This window comes from Aythya ferina (genome assembly GCF_964211825.1).
Source record: "Aythya ferina genome assembly, chromosome: 1".
Taxonomy (NCBI): domain Eukaryota; kingdom Metazoa; phylum Chordata; class Aves; order Anseriformes; family Anatidae; genus Aythya; species Aythya ferina.
In genome coordinates, this window is record NC_140296.1 from 123,357,627 (window position 1) to 123,378,415 (window position 20,789).

A 20,789-nucleotide genomic window follows, 5' to 3' on the forward strand; every position below is an offset into this window, starting at 1 on the left:
CCTCGGCAACGTGCCGGTGCGGTGTAGGGTCGCCATGGGGCTGAGCCGGCAGTACCTGCGCTATGTGCCCGCCGCCCTCTTCGGGCTGCTGGGCAGCGCCGGCGGCAACGCCGCCATGGTGGCGCTGGGCGGCGAGCGGGGCCGCGGCGTGGCGGTGGCCGCCTGCGAGCATGTTTTCGTGTGGGACCTGAGGAAAGGGGAGAAGGTGAGGTGGAAAAGCTCTTCTGGGATGCTTCCAGCCGAAGAAGTTTGGGTTAGGGTGCCTGCAGGCAGCCCCGCAGCTCTGGGGTAAAGCCCCTCGCTCTGTGGGGGTTAAAACGCAGGGGTTAGGAATTGGGGTTTTTGGGCGCCGGTGCCTGTTTGATTGGGAGGAATTACTACTTGTTACCTTGTGCCTTGTAAAATGGGGTTAATTATACTCTATTCAGCACAGAAAGCTGAAAAATGAACTTCAAAACGTGCACAAACGCTTAGTTGGAAGTGCAGTAGGAGCGCAAAATACGCTCAGGGTTCCAGGCCCTGTTCCTGTTTGATTGTGAGGGATTACTTCCAGCTCCTGCATGCCTTGTAAAATGGGGTTAATTACGCTCCATTCAGCACAGAAACCTGAAAAATTAATTTATAAAGATGTAGAAACACTTTGTTGAAAGATCAGTAGGCACACAAAATACATTCTGCTAAGTGCGTGGTTCTAACGTATCATTTACCATCACTTTTTGTTTTGGCTCTGACGTATTATTTATCATCACTTTGCATGTTTTCTGTCCTAAAAATTGCAGGTTCTTATCCTGAAGGGTCTCAAGCAGGAGGCCAGGTACCTCTGCCCCTCTCCAGATGGGTTGCACCTGGCTGTTGGCTATGAAGACGGCTCGATCCGTATCTTCAGCCTCCTGAATGGGGAAGCAAACGTGACTTTCAATGGGCACAAGGCTGCGGTTACGGCCATGCAGTACGACCAGCTTGGTGGCCGGCTGGTATCTGGCTCAAAGGTGAGGCTTGCACATCTGGGGGGCTTTCCTTTCACAGTAGGGAGAAGGAGACTCTGTGGAGGAGGTTGACCTGAGCTAAAATGTTTGGTATTTTAGGTGGGTTGTGTGCCCTGAGGAGTTAGAGGAGATAGGGCTGCAAAACAGTAACAGGGTTGGGGAGCCCAGGGCTGGGAGAATGCTGAGGGGCAGCAGGGGTATTAGCAGATCTGTTGAAGGTGGAGAAGTTTGTGAGGTCCAAAAATAACAAAAGCGACTCAACCCAGGAGAGAGGTGTGTTTATTGGTCTGAATGCACATCAAGGGAATGATCATCATTTGCATCAATCATCCTTAACATTCAGGGTGAGAAAGTGTGCTCTTGGGTAGTCTTTTCAGTGATAGAATGGTTTGGGTTGGAAGAAACCTTAAGCTCATTCAGTTCCAACCCCCCTGCAATGGGCAGGGACACCTCCATCTAGACCAGGTTGCCCAAAGCCTCATCCACCCTGGCCTTGAACACTTCCAGGGATGAGGCATCCACAGCTTCTCTGGGCAACCTGTTCCAGTGCCTCACCACCCTCACAGTAATGAATTTCTTCCTTATACCTAATCTAAATCTGCCCTTTTTTAGTTTAAAGCCATTACTTCTTGTCCTAATGCTACGCTCCCTAATAAAGACGTAGACAGATCATCGAAGAGGTAGACGTTTTGCAGAGACAAATGCTGGTCCCTTCGAGACACTCTCTCTGTTCCAGGATACAGATGTCATTGTGTGGGATGTCATCAACGAGAGCGGTCTGTACCGGCTGAAAGGACACAAGGATGCTGTCACTCAAGTCCTTTTCTTGAAGGAGAAGAACCTGCTGGTCACCAGGTGAGTCCCATCCATACATATGAGTCCTATAGGATGTTGTGATGGAGTAACGAGGTCTCCAACCTGCTAGCATCCTAAAATATGGGTTTGTCATGTCCACATGTTTTATAAATCTGTTGCCTGAATTCCAGATGTGGTAAGCAGAAGGGAAATAGCTCTTCTGAAAAGTAACTTTTGCAAAAGGCTTTAACTTCCAGGTAAATAAAGCAACTTACATTTATTATAACAATGAGGAGTAATATGTTTATTATGTATGTAACTAGTATTACTACTTATCTTGAGGAATTAAGTAGACTTACCTTCAGTATGTGTAATTCATGCAGCAGTGTGACAGAAGAATTGCTTCCTAGTAGGTAGTAATGAAATGAATTAATTAAAAGATGATAGAGGGCTTGTTTCTTAGTTATTTAACACCTGCATGTTGACTGTATCCCTTTAATAATAGATTAAGATACTCTCACTCAAATATTTGTCTATAATGTTTTTATTTACTAATGTCATCTAATAGGTTAATAGAAAAGTGCACTCGAATCAGTTCAGTATGAAATTAGAACAAGTTTCTCTTCTCTTTTTTTTTTTTTTTTTTTTTTTATTTTTCTGTTTCAAGTAGAAAATAATATATTTTTTTAGTTTGGTAGATGATGCCTCTTTCCTAATGCAATTTCACATCTTTGCAGGTCAGTTTTAGAAATGCTTCTTAATTCTCTCAGTAGCTACATTGATACAGAGAATCTCTCATATTTTTGGTTTGAAAGGCACATTTAGAATTTGATCAGCACTTTGCACTTATTGGTCTCACCCTAAAGAATATTGTTCTTGCCCTAAATAAGCTAAAAAGGGGGCTGCGTGACACTGGGGCTTGCAGCTGAATCTGGAGAAGGAAGTACTTCCATGAATTCCTAGGTACCTTTTTGCAGCATCTTTGTGTTGCTGCACTCTTGTCCTTGCATAGCTTGTGAAATTCAGTGTGTTCCTACTCTGAGCAGCTGATCTGTGATATGTTGCAGCATGTTTTAGGTTTTATGACATCGTATTGGATTTAGATTGTATTTCTTCAGCTTTCTAAGCTCATGGTATTACATGAGCTCTAGGAATCTTTCCTCACGTCTTGAGGTTTTCTGTTTTGTTCTAGTGGCAAAGACACATTGGTGAAATGGTGGGACCTGGACACCCAGCACTGCTTCAAAACTCTGGTTGGACACCGCACTGAGGTAAAGAAAATGAATGTGCAGAGAGCTGTAGAGATGGAGGGGCTTTGGATTGGTTTTGGATTGGGCTTTGGATTGGTTCACCTTGTGCTTTTTCTGTTTTCAGGGGTTGTAAACTAGAACTCTGATGTATTCTTAGTTGTTATTAAGCTTTAGGGATGAGCAAATGAGAGGCTTTCAAACTTTCTAGGAACTGACATCAACATTCAGTGGGTGACAATTCCAATACAGATGTCCCTGGAGGAAATTCCAGTTAGATCCAATCTCTTCTTGGTTCCCATTTAAATAAATCAATTAAAGATGCTCTGCTATTGCTATGATACTGAAAGGAGTCATTAACCAATTCCTCACTTTGTGCCTTTGGACAGGTTTGGGGGATGGCTTTGATATCAGAAGAGAAACGTCTGATCACTGGGACTGCTGACAGTGAGCTGAGAGTGTGGGATATCAGTTACATCCAAGAAGAGGTAAGATATTCCCTCGGTAACCCCCCCCCCCCAAGTCTTGCCCATCCATCTGCTTGTCTTTGGACTAAAATGGGTCTAGAACATACTAAATGCAACTGCTGTTCTGGGAAACAGAGCCAAAGCAGCATCTTTGCTGTCTGAGGGGTCCAGAAGCTGCTCTTGGGACAGACTTTTTGATGTTTTCTGTATTTTGAGCTTGCACGTGAAGCTGCAGAACATCCAGAACAAACTTCCTAGAGCATGCCAGATCTTCTAGCTGGAGAAGACAATTTTGTGGGATAAGCAGGGGAGGACATGGTGCCTACAGGCATGCTGTAGTCTGTTATTGTTGCTGTGTACACTAACTGTTCCTTCAGGGACGTGAAGTGCAAGTGAAACAGGAACCAGAACACCTTAGGTCTTGTGGTTGAAGTTATTCCTTATGGATTTTTGTCCACGAACAGGTAAAAGACCCCGATGAGCCAGAATCCAAGAAAAGCAAAGGGTCTTCACCTGTAGCAGAAAAAAACACTGAAGAGGACGAGACCCTAGAGTTAGATGAGAGCCCTGAAGAGGTAAGCTCACTTTTCCATGCTGGCTGTGGGATGGTGTTCATCAGCAGAAGTGTTTGTGCCAGAGCATGCACATGTTGCTTCTCTCTCTGTTTGGGAGAAAAGGGGGGTCAGGAAGTGTTTAATGTTTGGCAGAGCTCTTCCATTAAGCGACACGGGGATGATGTAGTTACTAGCTGTTTGGCAGCTGGGGAGTTCAGTGCTGATGCTCACTGTTGCAGGTCAGCAAAGAAGCACGGGGGTCAGGGTGGCACCGTGTGGTGGGAGACTGGATTGTGCAAAGCCATTCCCACTTGTGCTGCTGGTGGAGGCTTCACCCAGTCTGTTTTTTCTGGGGAAAGTTTCTGGGATCTTTTTCTGACTCCAGACTGTAGTTATGGTAGATAACTGACCTTGTTCAAGATCTTTCCCAACTGCTTTTCAGAGGATTTCCCTCCCTTTAATCATTGGTTTTAGAGTCTCTGTTCTCTATCTGCTCTGCCTCTTGTGACAGAGGAGCTGAACTCTCCTGCCTTTACAGCATAGAACTTCAGCTTTTTTTCTTAAATGGCTTTTTTTTTTTTTTTTTTTTTGATTTGCCAGGGGAATTAAGTTATTTTTCCACTGGGACTGTCAATGGTATGTTTCTTGCATTTTAGATATAAAGAAAGGAGATAAGCAGCTGTGTAAGCTATATATTGTTTTGTTCCTAGATTATCCTTGCTATTTGTTCTACCAGGACCCTGTAGGTTCATTTTCCCCCTCTTCTCCTGAATTCCCTTCTGAGAAGGTTTCTCAGTTTGCTTGAGAAGATCACTTGACCTTCCAGACCCAAGTTTCTTCTTTTTTTTTTTCTTTTTTTTTTTTTTTCTTTTTTTCCTGTAGCGCCTCCTGAAGTGCAGTAAGGTTGGATCCATCATGCGGGAAGGGAGGGACCGAGTAGTTACTCTTGCCACAGACAGAACGGGCAAGATTTTGGCCTGCCATGTAAGTAATGGGGGGGTTCTGCTGTTGAGTTGCAGAAGAGGCTCATGGAGACCTTGGATAACATTTGTAAGTGCCAGCCAAGGCTTTGCATGCCTCTGACTGCTTGCTCTGTCTCTAGGGAACTGATTCTGTTCTGGAAGTGTTCTCCATCCTTTCTCAAGAGGAAGCCCAAAAGAAATTGGAAAAGAAAATGAAGAAGGCGAAGAAAAAAGCCAAGTAAGAATTTATGAGGATGCTCTCTGTGTCCAGAAAACTGTTAGCCCCTCAAGCAGCATGACACAGGGATTGAACTCCAAGCTGCTGGTCGTTCTGACTGTGCTAGCTGTGGTATTTTGCAGGCACTGTTCTTGTGAGTCCTTGGCACATGTCTAAGCAGCTTACTTGCTCCCAGAGACTAAGGAATATCCTTAGAACACGAGAAACATTCCTTCTGAGTACTTTGCCTGCAGAAAGAGCTAATGTGTGGAAGGGAATGGGCAGAAAATGTTTTGTTTTTTTCCCCGGAGCTTCTCACTTCTACTTGACGTTCACATTTACACTGCTGTATCAAATAAAGTCTCTGGTAGGACATACTGGAATGAGAGCTTAATCTGACAAGTCAGAGTGACTCTAATACCTCATCTCCTGTTTTACAGCAGGCAGAGATAGAGGTCAGAGCTTTATTAATGGGTACTTTGTATTAAATGGCTCTCTGGGTACCCTGGTACTTAATGGATGCCTCACAACAGCCCACAGGGAGAGGTCTGGCTCCAGGGTAGAAACTGAAGCATAGGGCAGATAAATCTGGAGTCGCTTTGGCAATGAACGAGGACTGCCGGTGAGTGGTAGGAGATGAGCAGAAGCTGATCTTCCCATCAGGCACAATGCTGTCATCTGCTTTGTGTCCACTACTCCAATGTGCCTTGTTCGAGTGCTTTGGCTGCCTTCCAGAGGAGGTTGCCTTCCTTGAGATAATTTGTTTCCGCAGTAGCTTGTCTACCAGCATGAACTTAGCCATCTAACCCTATTCTTAAAAAGGGTTAGCACTGCTGGGTAACAAGGCAGTTGTTTTCAGCAGGCTACGTGGTTTCCTTATTCTCTGACCCTGTCTTAATTTGTGTTGGCTGTGCTGAGTTATTTGCCTCCCCTCCGTTATCTGACATTCGCAGGAAAAAGTCTGAGGAAGAGGAGCCTGAAGGGGATGTGGAGCTGAGCCTGCAGGAGGAGATCCAGCGGGTCACTAACATCAAAGCTTCTGCTAAAATCAAGTAAGTGGAAATCCTGTTGTGCAGGCTGAGCTCTGGTTATGCAGCTGCTTGGGAAGAGCTCTGCACAGCTCATTATGGGGGAGGTGGAAGAAGTTCCCCCCTCGATGTCTGCTCAACTTGGAGCTGAGCAGAAGCTTACCATGATCTGCCAGTCTATTCTTGTTGACCTCTGTGGCTTAACATGCCCCTGCTTGTAGCATGCACTCTGCCTGTGCTCCCCTTTTTCAGTTGTTCTTAACACTTGATCCCTACTACATTTTGTCTTATGGCCCCTGTGCACAGTTCTGATTTTTTTTGTCTGATCAAACAGGTCGTTTGACATGATTCTCTCTCCAAAAGGAGAGCTGAAGGTTGTGTTGCTGCTCCAGAACAACATCATTGAGTCATACCTGCTGAACCTGTCGGCGCAAGTCCCGCAGGCTGTCCGTGCATCCAAGATAAGCATTGGAGGCCACCGCAGCGACGTTAGGACGTTGGCTTTCAGCTCTGACAACATTGCCATTCTCTCAGCATCTGCAGAGTCCGTAAAGATTTGGAACAGGTATGCCCTGCAGTTGTGTCAGCCCCCTCTGCCCTGTGCACGTCAGTCTCTCAGAACTCAGAGATGCTGAGTTCAAGGAGTCTCTTGAGCGTGTCTCGCTTGGGCCAGGTTTTGTGTGATAAGAGGTTTTGGACTCTGCCTTTGTCCACAGGTCAACCTTGCAGTGCATCCGGACGATGGACTGTGAGTATGCACTCTGCTCGTTCTTCGTCCCCGGAGATCGCCAGGTCATCGTTGGCACCAAGGTAACTAGTGTCCCTTCTGCTCTCCTGACTGCCCAGGCCCAGGAGTATGTTCTGAAAATGTCATTAAGGCAGCCTTACTGAAAATGCATTGCATTTCCTGACCTGGAACGCTCCATTTTAGGTGCAAAACCCTCAGTGCCAGTGCCTGTTCTATGCCCAGAGTTTTTATCTAGCTCCTATGGCTTGAGCTGGACATGGACAGCTGGGGAGGGCTTTGGGAAGTCCCAGATGGGGACCAGGAGTTTGACCATCTGTGTGTGGCAGCCATCTAATGAAGCTGGCTGTTCAGGAGACAGATGACAGGTGTGCTCTCCTCTGAGGAGTTACTGAAACCTTAACAGCTGAGCCCACAAATGGAGCAAGAGCTCCTCTGCTGTCAGCAGGGCCCTGCCCTGGCTCCTCACATGGATTGCATAACCTGGGAGTGTTTCCTCTGAGCTCTCCTCTACCTTTGGAGCTTTCTTTCTCCATTAATGCGTGGCTGCTTTGTCACTGATGGAGTCTCACCCATTTTTGCCATTTCTGCGAGACCGCTCTAGCACCTAAGGCTCAGGTCTGTTTGCAGATCTGATTAGTGCTCCATGAACTGTTCCTGGGGCTGTTTTGTCCTTTTCATTGTCTCTTTCTCCCCAGACAGGGAAGCTGCAGCTGTATGACCTGGCTTCTGGGAGTCTGATGGAGACACTTAATGCTCACGACGGGGCAGTGTGGTCCATTGCCCTTTCACCAGACCAGGTATCTCAGCCACTCTTCGAAGCATCATATGTTGCACGTGTTTTTGTGTAGCTCCTTCCTACAGTGCTGTGTTTGTGCTACTGGTGGGAGCATGGGACCCCCTCTAATCATGGGAGGTGGAGGATGCAGCTGGTAGCATCAAGGAACTCGGGCTGTGGAGATATGCACAATGTGATGAAATATCTCTCTGTGCTCGTGTGGCACATCACAGGGAGTCTTTGGGCTGGCTGGGGCCATCCTCCTTGTCTCATCTGGCTTCTTCACTATTGGGAACTCACAATTCCCCACACGTTAGTGCAGCAGTGTGTGTCTTGTGGGTGCGTTCCAGCTATGGAGAACTTCAGCCACCTGTAAGCTGCTGAAGTGGCCGGTTATCCTCCTTGTTAAATTTTCTGCTGCTTTGTAATTCCGTCTTGCTGAGCTTTAACTCCCAGCTGCTGGACTTGCTGCTAACTTTGCTGTATTAAAGATCCTGTGTTGTATTTCTGCTGAGTGACCATATCACCTCCCCATCTATCTCATGTTGCTTAGGCCAGACTTCTGCTTTCCATTCCTGCAGGATGTGTTTTCCAGGCTCTTAATCATTCTCGTGGTACCTTTTACATTACTACAGTCTTTTTTTTGCTGGTGGCAGGGGGGTTGGACCAGATGGCCTCCAGAGGGCTCTGCCAACCTCAACCATGCTGTGATTCTGTGAACTACAGCTTTAATCTTAAGGAAAAAAGGATGATTTTCATCACACTAATTTTCCCCAAGCTTGTTTTAATTGAAACTCGGTTTACTTTGGCTGATGAAACTACAATCACCTGTCACTTTTATTGCCCATGCTCACAATTAATAGGCCTGCCTGTTTCTCTGCCTGAATTCTGGTGTTATAGTAGTTTGTTCCTGGATCTCCCACCATATTTCCAAAGTTATTGAGAATGTACATTGACAGTCTAGACAGTACCTAATTCTGCTCTGTAAAAGCCTTAGATTTGGGGAATCTGAAACTGTTGATTTATAAATATCTGACTTGGGTAGCTGCTTTTTGACAGTCTTGTAAATTTTTGGAGCAGTGTTTCATCAGTCTTGTGATGTGATTATGGTACATGGCTTTTCGCTAAGTATAACAGATGAGAATTGTTTGCTGAACCCATACACTTTCTGAGCCGTGATGCATAATAGTTATTGTAGCCCTCTCTAGAAATGGTCAGTGCTCCTGAAATTACACATTTATGTTCCCATTTTAGATTCACACGCTCACTCAGTTTGTCCTAGCTATCCTGGCTTAAGAAATCTGCTTGTCTCTCTTCATTCCTTGTACTGTTCTTCCTCTCTTGTCAGAATTCGGGTTCATGTTGGTTTCTGTCAACTTTCTTCATTTTCTGAAGTGGTTGTGTTGTGCTAGAAGCTATGGTGTTGCTTTCAGTGGAATCAAAACCATAGCAAGTAACATGCCTGGGATTCATTTACTCTGCAGATTAAAACATACGGGGCAGTTTTTACCCTCGTTCTTCACATAGAAGTGTTCATTCAACCCTTTAGAAGGATGTACTTGTGGTTTGATGGTGAGGTGTTTGTGATCCAGAAACAACGAGAGCATCAGCTTGCCCACACATAAAACACATGCACTTCATTACCTACGGCTGAGATGACTACTACAGTCTCAACGTTTCAGTCCACGTCCAGATTTACATTTGCAGCCTTAGACCTGCCTGCCAGAGCTTTTGAAATTGTTGTTGCTGAGCCAATAAGTAACGTTAGCTCCAACCAGAGCAAATGTTCCTCATGGTGTCCTCTTAATCATTAATGCTGTGGGAATGTGGGGCATTTCACAAACCTCCTTGTGCTTTGACAGCTCCTTGTCTGAAGAATTCCTGTGTTATGGTGGAACTGATTTCACATTGCCTTTGCTCTTCCCCTGCAGCGTGGCTTTGTGACAGGAGGCGCTGATAAATGCGTCAAGTTCTGGGAGTTTGAGCTCGTGAAGGACGAGAGCAGCGTTCAGAAAAGGTGAGAAAAGAAACCGTTCTGGGCTGCATTCAGCTGCAGTACTCATTCTTACTGACAGATGCTTCGGCTTTTGCTTTGCACCACAAGAATTGCTGCTGACATGTGCATGGAATGCAGGGAGAAGAGCTCAGAGCGGTTTTGTGGAGGTCTGAGCCTTGCTGAGGAAGGGAACTTGTTATGTCGTTGGTCCCTTGCTTGTGTGCGATTTAGCCTCTTATCACAGGATGGGTCTGCAGCTCGTGGTAAATTTAGCAGTGGAACCTGTCACCCTGCGGTGCTGTACTCATTTCCAATCCTGTCTTCCTCAAGTCCTGATGAGAAACAAGATGCTGCATGTTAGGATTAACTTCTGTGGAGGTTGTATTCATGCCTCTCCTCGGTTTGTTCCTTTGGGATAACAACTCTGTTTTTTCTCTCTCCGTGTTGCCAGGCTGTCCATGAAGCAGGTGCGCATCTTGCAGCTGGACGAAGATGTTCTGTGTGTGCGTTACAGCCCCAACCAGAAACTGCTGGCTGTCTCCTTGCTGGACTGCACCGTGAAGATTTTCTACACTGACACGCTCAAGGTGCATGGCCATATGGGCTGGGAGGCTGTGCAGGGCGGGGATGTGTTGGAAGAGTGCCCGTTTATTGCAGGGCGCTAGTAAAAATCAGAGAGAGAGACCACGTGTCCCACTTCAGGCACTTGCTTGCCAAGAAAAGTGACAGAGCCTTGGCTTGCCCACACTGGGGAGAAAATAAGTTTGATCTGGAAAAGGTTGTGAACCTGCAGGTGGCAAGATTGACTCTAACCCAGCAGGCGTGATGGCACTGGAAGGGTGGAGATGGATCAGTGTCACACGTGGCACTTAAGTAGCACAGGCAAATCCTGGGGGAGGAGAATCTTCCTCTGCAGTTTGAGGCAGCATGTGGTGGTTTTGTGATCTGTGTATTAGCACATGAATGTTAGGGAAATGACAAAAGAAAGAGCAACAGTGACAGCTATGCGAAGGCAGGGTGGTGCTAGGAAGACTGGCATCCTGAGGCAGAGCAGAGCTAGCCAGGAGCTTGACATTTTCACGCAGCTGTTCCCAGCAGCTCTAACTAAGACATCCTCCTTCTCCTTCAGTTTTTCCTCTCTCTGTACGGACACAAGCTGCCAGTGCTGTGCATGGACATCTCCTACGTAAGTATCATTAGGGGTGTGCAGGTGGGACTGTGGTGATGCCGATGACTGTGAGAACCTCTGCTGGCAGCGGGGCTGCCGGGATAACGCTCTCACCACCTTGCTCCTGACCTAGCCAGCAGTTTCTTGATGGGGCACAGCAAGCCCCTCCTGATCTCTGCTCGCTCTCTGCTGAAGTTACGAACTTGAGTGGAGTCTGAATTCTTTGTTAGCGGGAGCACAGAGCGGGTGCTGAGGTGGAGCAGGCTCTTCGCGCCTGTTCCTTCTCGGGCTGTGTCCCGCTCTGGGATGGCCTTGAAATGAGGCCCGCTGGAAGCCAAAAACGTCAAGAGTTAGCTCAGGTCTTAAATGCCTGCAGAGGTTGAGAAAAGTCTGGGTGCTGCCTGTGGGCTGTGCCAGTACCTCAAGGATGTGCCACGCTAAGGGGAGAGGAGGTGGAGGGATGGGGAGGGGATGTTTCAGGAGCCACTGCCTTGGCACTGCTTAGTCACTGGTTCCTCACAGGGCTGCCAGCCAGCTGCCCACACCTTTCTTCCCTGCATTTCCCTGTAGGACGGGACTCTGATTGCCACCGGCTCTGCTGATAGGAATGTGAAGATTTGGGGCTTGGATTTTGGGGACTGTCACCGCTCTCTCTTTGCCCATGATGACAGGTCAGTCAAATCCCACAGCATCTCTGGGTTGTGGGCTGCTTTCTCTTCGGGGGGTTGTGATCCAGCAGTGACCTTTTGGTCCAGCATAGTGGGGAGAAGCCATCGATGGTGTTCCCCAAATGGGTGAATTTGAGCCTTTGGCTATCTTTTCCACAAGGTCTCTTGTATCAGCACCAAGCCCATGAGCTGGGATTTCCACGGGTAGTCCCAGGCAGTGGGCTAAGCACAAGGTTTGGAATACTCTGCTGTATACACGTGTATTTTGAGATTCCTTTCTCCCCTATTTTTTCCCCTCCCAGTGTGATGTACCTCCAGTTTGTGGCCAAGTCTCACCTCTTCTTCACAGCTGGGAAGGACGGCAAGATTAAACAGTGGGATGCAGATAAATTTGAGCACATCCAGACGCTGGAGGTAGGAAGCTTTGGAGGCTGTTGAAGTGTTTGTGTGGGCAGCACTTTCCTCAGGGGTGGGAGCTGTGTGGTGCTCACGTCTTGTCTCCTTTCTGTGCTCTGCAGGGGCATCACCAGGAGGTGTGGTGTTTGGCCCTCAGTCCCAACGGAGACTACGTGGTGTCAGCATCCCACGACAAATCCCTGCGCCTCTGGGAAAGGACGAGGGAGCCACTTGTTTTGGAAGAGGAGAGGGAGATGGTGAGAGTTGCCTTTTTCCTGCCAAAAATGACTTCCAGACCCGTTTTCTCCCCGGCAGGCAGATTCCTCGCTTTTCACTGCGGAAGGGTCCGGCCCCACACTTGGCAGACTTGCTTCTTGCTCACCACAGCCTGGCACTGAGGTGCCGAGGTTGATTGCCATCTTCTGCATGCTTGGACTGGTGCCTTGAGCTGTCTGGAGACAGCACTGCAAATATTGCTGCTGCTCTCCTGTCTGTGCTGCATTGCAGATGCCCAGCTGACTTGCCCTCTGCTTTGCTTCCGTCCTGCTTCCCGTGTTCTCCTCTGTAGTTGCAGTTTTCTGCAGTTTTGTAGCTCAGGGATGCTCCAAGAAGCCCCTTCTCCTCCTTTTGAAGCATTTTTTCACACCTCCCTTGGGAAACTACTCTGGGACAAACTGTAACTCTGGTGTTTTGTTTTCACCCTCAGAGGAGCCTGGCTCTGTCTCCTGTTCTTAAAGCATTTCTCAAACCACAGTGGGGGGAGGATGTAGCAGCATGTGCAGAAGCAGGAGTGGTCGAGAAACCCCCAGGAAATGTTTTTTATCCCAGCCTGTTTGCAGAGAGCTGAGGTGACCCCTAGGCAGCGTCCCGATGCCCAGCAGCTGGTGTGCTGGGAAAGCTGATGGTAACAGGAGAGACAGAGTTCCTTTTCCAGATGGGAGAGGTGTCTTTTGGGGCAAATTTGAGTAACAAGGTGGCTGTGAATACACCAATAATGTATTACACACTGATGGAGCCCTATAAATGTTGGAGATGGTGGGCAGGAGACTTCTTGCAGGCTAGGACAGTCCTGGAACATGCCTAGGATTATTTCTTCTGTGCTTCATGCCACGTGCCGTTCAGTCTGGTGCTGAATTGCTGTTGTCTTTGTCTCGGCCTGATGGGGCTGCCTGTGGGCTGCCTGTTCCAGCACCCACATTTCTTTCTGCCTGGGAGATGCCAGAGCTCTCTGTGGGGAGGGGACCGGTGACAAGTGGGTGTTTCGCTCTGGTGTTGTTGATCTCTGCTGACGAGTTTCTGCACTGGGCTGCGAGAAGCTGCAGGCTCTGTTGCTCCACCAGCCTGGAAGGGACTCGTCCCCTTGCGTGCTGCCTGTGTTAATGCATCATGTCCTCCTTCCCTGCAGCAACGAGAAGCTGAGTATGAAGAAAGCGTGGCGAAGGAAGATCAGCCTGTGGTGAGTCGTGCCACCTGAGCATGTGTCAGTCTGACTGCGCAGAGCTCCTTCCTAAGTCTGTATTTCTGTAAGAGACACAGAAGAGGTGTCAGAGAAGACTGGTGATTTTATGGCTTCAAGGAGGTGTGTGGGAGAAGGCGCTGCTGAAGCTGTGGTGTTAGAATTGACTCTGGCACTTGCTACAGACAACTTCAGGAGCGTGCGTGGAGCTCGCCAAACTGGATGTGAAATATCTTCACTGTTCACATCTCCAGAAGCTCCTTAGCAAGATTGTGCTGCCTTCTGGCAGCTGCTTCCAGGTCCAGGATGGATGGGGAAGCCTGATCCCTCCTGCGCAGGCTCTGGGGTTGTGTTGCTGGTGGTTTTAACGCTGGGTGGGTCAGTCAGCCTCATTTTGTGGAGTGAGAGCCGTGTTTAGTGGCCTCCCAGAGCTCAGTGTTAACACGATGCCTCTGTTCCTGTGCAACAGCTGTGCATTTGGGAGGTCCTTTATGTCCTCAGACAAATGACAAGGTTAGGGAATGGCCCTGATTAGACGCAGGGGGTGCCTGTGTGTATCATCTGCCCGGCTGCTGCAGGAGGGAACTGCAAACTCCATGTTTTGTAGGTGGCTGGAGAGACACAAGGAGAGACGGGGCTGGCAGGGAAGAAGACCATCGAAACCATCAAAGCGGTAAGATTGCGCGGATCCCCCAGCAATGCCTCGTGCCTTATCGATCTCCCAAAGAACAGGGCTGTCACGGGGGCAGGACACGAGTTTAAAGAGGAGAAATCTCTGCTGTTGTGTAACTGCAGCAGCTCAGGAGCTGATCTATGAGATACAAAGGTGCAGGTGCAGAATTGCTTCTGCCTGCAAGAGCAGTCTGTCTTGCTCTGTGGCCCACAGAGAGGGATGTGACCTCTTCAAGACTCTGGAGGGGTCACCCATGAGGAATGAGGTGTACCAGGAGGCGCGGGGGTGGGTGATTTCATGGCCACAGATTTGAACACTCTGATGCTCTTGTAAAGACAGAGAAAATCCTTAGTCTGAATAGTCAAAATGGCCCGACCCTGGCTTGTCCCTCAACGGGGTAGCGTTTGCTGGGTCTCTCCAACACTGAACTATGCAGTTTGACATCAAGGCAGTAATTGAGGCTGCACCCAGGGGGAATGCAGATGGTGTTTGACTCCTTCAGGACACGACTGCTGTGCTCAGAGTAGCAGCGTGGTCTGGAACAGGCGTTCCCTTTCTGAGAAAGATGTCCTCCAAGTCAGCCCCACTGCATCCCCCTGTGTTTGTCCCCTTGGACGTGAGCTTTGCTTTGCCTCGTGCGCTGTGACTGACGGTGCCGTTCCCGTGCTGCGCAGGCTGAGCGGATCATGGAGGCTATCGAGCTGTACAGAGAAGAGATGGTGAAACTGAAGGAGCACAAGGCCATATGCAAAGCTGCAGGAAAAGAGGTAAAAGGCAGAGGGAAGTCCCAGTCCCAGGGTGTGTGGGTGTAACTTTCCAGCTTTGGCATCTCGGTGGAAAGGCTCAGCATGCAGATAAAATCAGGACAGCTGGGAACAGGAGAGATTTGCTGAAGTCTTTCAGGGAAGAGGGTGGCATTGTGCCCTGGAGCACAGGTAGTGGTGTGTTCTTTCCAAGGATTTTTGTATTTAAAGTCATATTAGGCTGTAGGTTTTGTCTCTGGGAGGCTATGCTGCTGCAAATCCATCCCATCACTTAGCTTGTTCTTTGCCTTCATCTCAACGCTTCCTGCTAAATAAATGGCTGCCATGTAAGTGGGTAAAAGTGAAGCAGCAATAAGCAGTGGAAGAAAATTCGTATCTATTTGAGTTTGTAATGCATGTCTGAGAATAGGTTGTCTTCCAGCTACAAATGAGGCCTTCAGTGAGGAGGGTGGAAGTGTGGGAATTGCACAAAGACATTTGAGAAAAGCTGTATTCTACTGTGGGCTAGTTTTCTCTGGGAATATGCATTTGTAGACACACATCTGCCTCATTCTAACCCGTTCTGTGTCTCCAGGTTCCCTATCCTGTCAATCCCATTCTCCGTGCCTACGGAAACATTACAGTAAGTGGAGTGCCCGGGCCACAGGCTGCGTGCCATCCTCAACGGGAACGAGGCTGTTTGGTTTTCTGTCTGAGCCAAAGCACTGGGTTGCTGTGGGGTGGGAAGACTTTTTTGGTTCAACTTGAAATGAAAACGCAGCACTTCTGCTTTGTGTGCAAAGTAAACAGATTATTATTTTTTTGGTATGTATATAATAAAAGTAAAGCAGCTGGGCATAACCCTGATGGTAGCCTTGACCTTACCATGCACAGGTTGAGCCAGTCATTATAATACTCTCCAAGATGCGTTTTCTCTGCTATTTCAAATCTTTCCTGAGCCAGCACATCTTCCTGCTGGCAGGAGGGTGCAGTTGCTGTGCTATAGCATGTTCTGGTGGAGCTGTGCTGTCTGATATAAAATACCTGAGCATCCCCTGGAATTGGTAATTGAAAACCTGTGCCACTGTGCTGCCCTGGCCACGTGTCATCTGCAAGCACTTCACCAGAACCATTCTCCCCCTTACTCTGTAAATACAGGCACGTTTAAGTGCGAGTTAAATAGATTGAATAGGGGTGAATGAAATCCCGTGGCTTAGTAAGTAGCAATTGATTTGATTCACCTTCATGGTACAGAAAAGGTCCTGGAAGAGTGCCTGAGTGCTAGGTTGCTGGGTAAAAACACAGGGGCAAGTTAGGACCTGTCTTGTTATGTGGCGAGCTGACCATGATGAGCATTTACTGTGTCAAACCATGAACAAAAATACCTTCTGTGTTGACAGTCTGTTATCCTCTTTCCTGGGAGAGACTTTGATTGTGGAACACCTGTCCCAGCATCTCTGCTGTGTTGCTCTGACTTGAGAAGCAGGAGCTAGAAGCACGTGGATGCTTTCTGACCTAAATCAGCTGGGCAGGGCAGTACCTAGCAAGGCAGGGCTGTGTTTTAGCCACCCAGGTTTATTTTTACAGTATTGGTGCAGCTTTTACTGATTCCGTTTCTTTTTGTAAAGAATTTACATTGAGAGAATTTCATGTGGTAGTTAAGTCCTCAGGTAATGCAGGGCTAGAGGTGGTGCCTTTACCTGCTTTTTAAATACCCTTGTGAAGATCCTTGTTTTCTCATTCTCCCCTTTTTTGAAGTGTGCCATGTCGAGTGAAACTGCCTTTTGTCTTTCTTCTAAACCACCTTATCAGAGCCATTCTGTTCCTTCCTCTGTGATCATAGCTGTAGTTAATCTTAAGGTTCATAGACTGAACAGAAGTGAATTCAATCCTATGACTTGGTATGTAGGCACTTCTCTTGGGCACTTGGCAGCTCTGCTGTGCGTGTGCCAAACCTAGAGCAGATAAACAGGAGTAGCAGGAATCACTAAGTCTTTGGGAGATGAGTTTGCAGAAGGTTTTGTATGTGTAATTTGTCTGTTTCACCAAGCCTTTATTTAGCTAGTTGATAGCTGGTTTTATTTAGCTGGCAGATAATTTAGCTACTGGAATATAAATTAGTTTCTTAAAGTATTCTTCACCAGGTTAATGTATCCTGAGAAGGTTGGGTTTATGTTTTGTGGAGGGAGAACTTCCAGACTGGCAGCTGACTGGTGCTGCAGGGGCATTCTTTGTTATATTCATAGTAATTTGTCCATCTCACAAGATGTGACTGCATTTTTTTTAACTGGGTGAAATGGACTGTAAGGCACGTTTGTGTCAGAATGTTTCTTGATGTGCAGAGCTGGTGTCTTTCCTCTGTTACAGCCTTCTGAGTACGTGCTGGAAGTTTTCAAGAAGGTCAAGTCAAGGTGAGTTGTGAATCTTATTGCTGAACACGTTTGTGTTCGAATTGGGTTTCTGGGTCCAGGGTTGTTTCTGTCTTGGGGTGGACCTTGTGGGCTAGAGTGGGCAGCGCTGTAAAGCAGGGAGGTTACTGTCTCTGACAGTCTTTTTTGAGCATGTGTGGAACTGGGAAATGGAAGTTGTTCTTCCGTGGGGAGTGTTGGATGAAGCTTGTGCATGTGGGTGGGCTGCCAGGAGATGCACGTGTACGTGAAGAGCAGCCTGGGGATGCTGAGGAGGGAAGGCTGCGTGCCTGCTCTATGCCAGAAGGTGTCTGCTAGCCCTGGATCTGGTCTGTGCAGATGCACTGTGCTTTGTGGGCAGGCATGGACCAGCAGTGGGGAACACTTCGTACAGCTCTTGTGCCAGAACCTTCCTGTATGGAAGTGTTTCTTGCTTGTTTGTAGCAGTGCAGTGGCTGAGACTACTCTTTCCATCCCTTTGCTTCTTCCTCAGTGAGCTGGAGGAGTCTCTCCTGGTGCTGCCCTTCTCATACGTCCCTGACCTGCTCAGGCTCTTCAATGAATACATTCGCTTGGGTGCAGAAGTTGAACTCCTGTGCCGTGCTCTCCTCTTCCTGCTCAAGTGAGTCTTGCATCCGCCCGGACAGGTCTGCTGGTCTTAGTCCAGCTGCCATTGCTGTCCAAATCTGGAACCCCAGGAAGCCCTAACAAGGCTTTGGTCATGGTCCTTTGGGCTCCTCTTGACCTCACTTTGTGCCAGTTCATGTGAACAGAGAGGTGCTCCTTGCTCCTGTGCTGTGAGCCAGCACAGAAATACGCCCTTTCTGGAGCACCTCTCCTGCAAAGAAAGGCTGAGAGAGCTGGGGATGCTCAGCCTGACAAGAGAAGGCTCCAGGAAGGCCTCATTGTGACCTTTCAATACGTAAAGGGGCCTTACAAAAGAGATGGAGGAGGACTCTCTACTTGGGTAGATAATGATAGGACAAGGGGGAATGGTCTTAAACTAAAGAGGATAGATTTAGGCTAGGCATTAGGAGATTCTTCACTGTAAGTGTAGTGAGGCACTGGCACAGGCTGCCCAGAGAAGCTGTGGATGCCCCATTCCTGGAGGTGTTCAAGGCCAGGCTGGATGGGGCCTTGGCCAACCTGGTCTAGTGGGTGGCATCCCTGCCTATGGATTCAGATGCCTATGGATGCAGAGTGCTGACGTGCCCCTGTTGATGTGGGTTGCTGATCCTGCCTCAGGGGTATGGAAGAGTCTACATCAAGGTTGAAATGGCACCCACCGGCCGCTGGCACAGAGTCGTTGTCCACATGTGCACCCATGTCCTCAGGTGGTGCCCCAGAGACCTTTCCCTTGAACAATTCATATGTTGAAAAGAAGCTTCAGAAAGCAGCTTCTTCCAGATAAATCTGTCCATGACTATTACACAAATATGGTCTAGGGAAGCATAAATAATAATAAAAAAAATTCCTATATCCAGAAAATATATAGAGGTTTGGGAGGGGGCCTAAATGATCTTTTTAAGACCAACGCTGCATCTGCACATCAGATCTCTCTGCCTGCTTTATTCCCAGGATACATTTTGGTCAGATAACGAGCAACCAGATGCTGGTGACAGTGATAGAAAACCTGAAGAAAACCACCATCTCCAGAGTCAGTGAGGCCCGGGTGAGTGTTGCAGCCTCTCCTTTTCCAGGATCTGGAATAAGAGGATTGGCCAATGGCTGGGAGCATGTGGTATCTGGTGGGAAAGCTGGTTGGAGGTGTTGAGCCCATTTGATACTCTTCCTGTGCAAATTTACTGGATTTTCTTTATGTTCTAACTGGTGGGAGAATATCCAGTGATGTGTGTGCTCTCCCTTTCCCCACCCCTTCACTTATTCTTGGTTTACTTTGATATATGTATTTGGGGTTTGGCTCTCTAGTAGAGGTAAATGAACTCTTAACTTCTCTTTGGCTTTCTGTGGGCTACTAATCTCAAATACAGACTGCTGGTGTCTTTCCAAAGACAACTTCAGATGATTGTCAACAACTTGTCTTCCAGAGAATAGTGGGTTATAGATCTTACTAACAAAGAAATGTGGGGAACGAAGTGTAGGTCTGATTGTTCTCCTGTTCAGTTGAAATTTAGATGTAAATAATGCTGCCTTATTTACATCGGGGGATTGTCGTGCTTTAATCAGCTCTCAGTCAAGGGTGGCCAGAGTGTCATCTGTTCCAGGAAGCAGGACCCTCTGCCCCCTAACAAGCTTGAGATATGCTGAGCAGCGCGTTTCTTGTCTGTCTCCACAGGATGTGCTGGGATTTAACATGGCAGGGCTCCAGCATCTGAAGAGGGAGATTGAGGCCAAGGATGAGGTCATGTTTTTTGCTGATGCTACTGACCGTTTTGAGGAGAAGAAGAGGAAGAGGAAGAAGAAAGAAAAGATGATTCTTGCAGTGGTTTAGCACTTGCTGCCCGAGATCCAGAACACATCAATGGGGCTGTGTAACCTCAGTGCTGGCCATGGAACTTTCTTGCGGCTGAACATCTCTGATGTCCAGTGACTGGGATGAAGTCTGTCCCCTCTGGGGACAATGCCAACACAGAAAGGTTGTCTCTGCCTAGTGAGATGAACTCTCTGTGTTTGTTTGAACCACTTCTGGGGTGGCTGTGACAGGTGCATGCCTTTCCTCTTGCAGAATGCCAGTTAGAAATGGAGTTGATTTCTTCTGCAGAAGAGATCAGCTCACTGGCAGTGTGTTACTGGATGTGGTGAGTCAGCACCTGGACTAACAGCGAGACCATGCCCCATCCTTGGAAGGCAGCTGGCAAGATTTTGTGCTGTTTTGACACCTGCTGGTGACTTGTGGAAGTGCTCAAAAGCTGTGTGCAAGGCTCTGAGACTTCAGGGGTGTGACAACTTGGTCTGCAGCCACTCACTTTTTAGTGGAACGGGGAGAAAACTGTGCTCTGTTCAAGACATGGTTATATATGCTTTATAACATAACTTTGTTCATGGAGTTCTGTCCTGATATTTTTATAGTAAAGCCTCAACTGCTTCACCATGTTTTATCAATTCTCAAAGGATTTATTTTTTTCCACAGAATAAAATCTGTGGGAGCAAACGGAAGGGCTGCCGTCAAGTATTGTGCTCTTCTACAGAGCTGGCAGATGGAGGATGAGAAGTGTGGGTTGTTTATATTGTTCTTGCTCCCAGTTATTAGAAATTGCACAGAATTGTTGCAATGTTGTACTTGTCCTGTATCAGATAAAATAATTTATTTTCACAGTGGGGGGCAGAGTAAAGTGGGCAGGTCTCTTAGTGGGCTGTTGGTCAGTTACTAGTTTTTAGCATATATTATTATTATTTTTTCCCCCAGTAATCATGGGTTTTGTTAATGTGGTGGGAGCTGGTTCTGGATCCTTCACTGAAAATAATAATACTGTTTGGCTTACAGGTCTGACTCAGGCACTCAGACTTCGTTTTAACTTGAACTTCATCTGAATTTCTAATT

General features: G+C 47.6%; 1 protein-coding gene across 1 annotated transcript; it reads left to right on the top strand.

Moving 5' to 3' along the window:
• The first annotated feature begins 20 nt into the window (after window positions 1-20).
• WDR3 (WD repeat domain 3) lies at window positions 21-20,340 on the top strand. The gene is made up of 26 exons (XM_084501094.1): window positions 21-205; window positions 780-989; window positions 1,723-1,841; window positions 2,974-3,052; window positions 3,418-3,516; window positions 3,960-4,070; window positions 4,932-5,033; window positions 5,152-5,249; window positions 6,182-6,280; window positions 6,591-6,821; window positions 6,973-7,066; window positions 7,700-7,801; window positions 9,711-9,796; window positions 10,227-10,362; window positions 10,905-10,961; window positions 11,514-11,614; window positions 11,914-12,025; window positions 12,130-12,264; window positions 13,413-13,463; window positions 14,071-14,136; window positions 14,811-14,903; window positions 15,475-15,522; window positions 17,247-17,290; window positions 17,781-17,909; window positions 18,866-18,959; window positions 19,584-20,340. The coding sequence occupies exons 1-26, from the start codon at window positions 35-37 to the stop codon at window positions 19,737-19,739; spliced, it is 2,823 nt and encodes a 940-aa protein (XP_084357220.1). The 5' UTR covers window positions 21-34; the 3' UTR covers window positions 19,740-20,340.
• Window positions 20,341-20,789: the final 449 nt, after the last annotated feature.

Excerpts from the sequence above, each read along its gene's own strand:
- WDR3 (XM_084501094.1), top strand. The coding sequence starts at position 35 with ATGGGGCTGAGCCGGCAGTACCTGCGCTATGTGCCCGCCGCCCTCTTC. Across the intron at positions 1,842-2,973 it reads AAGAACCTGCTGGTCACCAG|TGGCAAAGACACATTGGTGA; the intron begins GTGAGTCCCATC and ends GTTTTGTTCTAG. Across the intron at positions 5,034-5,151 it reads GCAAGATTTTGGCCTGCCAT|GGAACTGATTCTGTTCTGGA; the intron begins GTAAGTAATGGG and ends CTCTGTCTCTAG.